Source organism: Cyprinodon variegatus, unplaced genomic scaffold, assembly GCF_000732505.1.
Source record: "Cyprinodon variegatus isolate N-32 unplaced genomic scaffold, C_variegatus-1.0 Scaffold465, whole genome shotgun sequence".
NCBI lineage: Eukaryota > Metazoa > Chordata > Actinopteri > Cyprinodontiformes > Cyprinodontidae > Cyprinodon > Cyprinodon variegatus.
Genome location: NW_015150918.1, coordinates 677,101 through 679,900, shown reverse-complemented (window position 1 = coordinate 679,900; position 2,800 = coordinate 677,101). Strand labels below are relative to the sequence as shown.

The following is a 2,800-nucleotide window of genomic DNA, read 5'->3' as shown; positions in this document are numbered from 1 at the left end:
CATCCATCCATCCATCCATCCATCCATCCATCCATCCATCCATCCATCCATCCATCCATCCATCCATCCATCCCTCTATCCATCCATCCATCCATCCATCCCTCTATCCATCCCTCTATCCATCCATCCATCCATCCATCCATCCATTCATCCATCCATCCCTCTATCCATCCATTCATCCATCCATCCCTCTATCCATCCATCCATCCATCCATTCATCCATCCATCCCTCTATCCATCCATCCATCCATCCATCCATCTATCTATCCTTCCATCCATTCATCTCTCTATCCATCCATCCATCCCTCTATCTATCTATCCATCCACCCATCCATCTTTCTGTCTTCGTTGCTCACAGATCTCCATATTTTGAGTCTGTTCACAGTAGAAATATTTGCAGGAAATTCATCAGAAGAACTAAAAGTCTGAGACCTCTGGAACTGAGTCTGGTAAAACTGAGACTCAGAGATAAAAAGTGTGCAGGAGACTTGAGAGGTATGCTAAGGAAGCAGGATGAAGTTTAGAAATGGGGAAAGGCGCCTCAGGCGGGCGTCGGTGTGAGGGTTCCTCATCGCAGAGGAGAACAGCAGAAGAGAAAGTACGGTTTTATGAGGGTCGTTAAAGGAGACGGATCATCGCCTCAAACGACCCCCGCACGTATTAAATCCTGAAACCTGCCGCAGCAGTATCAGAGTCGCTGACAGACAGCCCACCTGTCGCATTGTTTATGTTGCTCCGTAAAACCGAGGCGTGAGTTGCATCCATCCTCTGACCCATCATTTATGCCCTGTTACCCTCCGATTGTCCCTCGCAATCAATACCAGGCAAACAGTTTAATGTGGGCGGTGATGCGGCGTAGACAGCAGTGCTGTGCGAGTTCTGCTGCAGCCACTGTAATTTAGGGAAAAATAAAAACAAGCTGCAGATAAATTGTTCGAAAAACTGCATTTGAATGTCTAATATTTCAGTTGTACTCGGTAGGTGTAACTTAACCAAGACAAACCAGGGGACTTTTGCCTGAAAAGAAAAGAGAACAGGAATCTTTCTTATTGAAGCTATTTATCTTCCAAAGTCCCTCTCAAGCACGTATTGTGGGTATAAAATAAGGCGGAATGAGGTTTTCTTTAAAAAGCTCTCTTATAAAGAATACAAAATGCTTTTAAAATTCTCTTTAGGTATAGAAATGTCCACAAATATGACATAAATGATGTACAGTAGTGGTTTTAATAAGAGTTAAAGGCACACACTCCCTCTTCAGCTTTTGAACCGTCTACAAAAGCACCTTATACACTTATGACAACTAGAACCTGTCTAAAAAATACAATTTTCCTTCTCAGAAGTCATCTCTTTCTGACAGTGTGTATCATTCATGAAGATAAACGCTTCTCGAGTGTAATATATGTCGGTGAATTGCCCATTAAGCGTTGGTGACCGGGGGGCCGTTTGCTTTATCTTTGCTGGATTTTCTTTGAATTCTCGACTTGCTAAAGGTATACACATCTCTTTTTTTGCTCTGATGAGTTTTGTTCAGCTGTCTGGAAAAGTGTCTCAGTTTGAATTGTTTGTTTTCAGCTCCAGGACTATTCTCAAAAATGAGAAAAATGTTTTGCTTTTAGAAACGGCGCCGACGTCCGAGGCATCAATTTGTGATGAAGATGAAGGCTCCAGCAGCTTCGAATTGAAACCGAGCGTAATGCGAGTTGTCTCGTCTCTCCCGTCCCCCTCCTCCCCCTCTAGGTGCTGAGATTTGTTCAGGATTGGAGCAGCCTGCCGGCCATGAAGCAAAAGCTGCTCCGACGCAGCGGCGTCCTCTTCCACAGTCCTACCCTGGGCCTGCAGCAGCTGGCTGCCAACCAGCGCCCTCATTCCAGCACCAAGAGGTCAGGTTCTGTTTCTGCATACAAGTCTTTACATTTCACACCATTAAAATCCCCAAAATCAATAGGGTATATTAAGAAGAATTACCAAAATCTTGCTAATAGAATTAATAAAATAACTTTTATCTTATACCCCAAATGCAGCAGTCATTGGAAGTCACATTATTTGTTTCTATCAAGGCCTTAGATGTTTGTATTAGAGAACAAGCAGCAGCAATGCGTCCTGATTGAAGTTTGCAATAAGTAGTGATCAACCCATAAAGGTTCTTTTTAAAGCTGACGCAGATGCAGATTATTTGGAATCAGTCTAACCGATTATTTCTTAGGCCGATTATTGCTTTATGTTCCTTAATAGACATGATTAACAATGAGACAATGATAACAAATGGTACAGAAGTCTTAATTTAAACCAAAAGAAACATTTGTTGGCAAATTAACTAGATCTGATACCTGGATCTGATACCGGCTCCCTTATTGACTAATTAGCCGGTACTGATATCAGGGATGTGATATTAGATACCGCACTGCTAAACATTTAAATACAAGTAAGTCCTTTTTTTTCTGAGAATTAGTGACTTTTTTTCTTCAGTTAAGCAGGTAAGTGAGACACTTTGCCAATCAAGTAAGACAATTTACATTTATAAAAAAAAAATATAAAAAAATGTACTCAAGTCAACTTATTTCAAGTGCATAATATCCAATTATCTAATTTTAAGGGTAAAAATGCTGATTCCATTCCAAAACATCTTATTTTTCTACTCAAGTTAAGGGTAAATACATTTTCTAATCATCAATTAGCCTTCTGAGCCAATGAGCAAACACATTTTACCATTAGAACACTGGAGTGATAGTTGCTGGAAATGGGTCTCTATACAACTATGTTGATATTTCACCAAAAACCAGACATTTGCAGCTAGAATAGT

General features: G+C 40.9%; 1 protein-coding gene across 1 annotated transcript in view; it reads left to right on the top strand.

Moving 5' to 3' along the window:
* Positions 1-2,800, top strand: part of LOC107094131 (DNA annealing helicase and endonuclease ZRANB3-like) — a 44,695-nt gene that overhangs the window by 5,897 nt on the left and 35,998 nt on the right. Inside the window, exon 2 of the mRNA XM_015389564.1 lies at positions 1,738-1,880. Within this exon, the coding sequence (XP_015245050.1) occupies positions 1,777-1,880 (104 nt within the window). The 5' untranslated portion in view covers positions 1,738-1,776. The remainder of the gene's footprint in view (positions 1-1,737; positions 1,881-2,800) is intronic.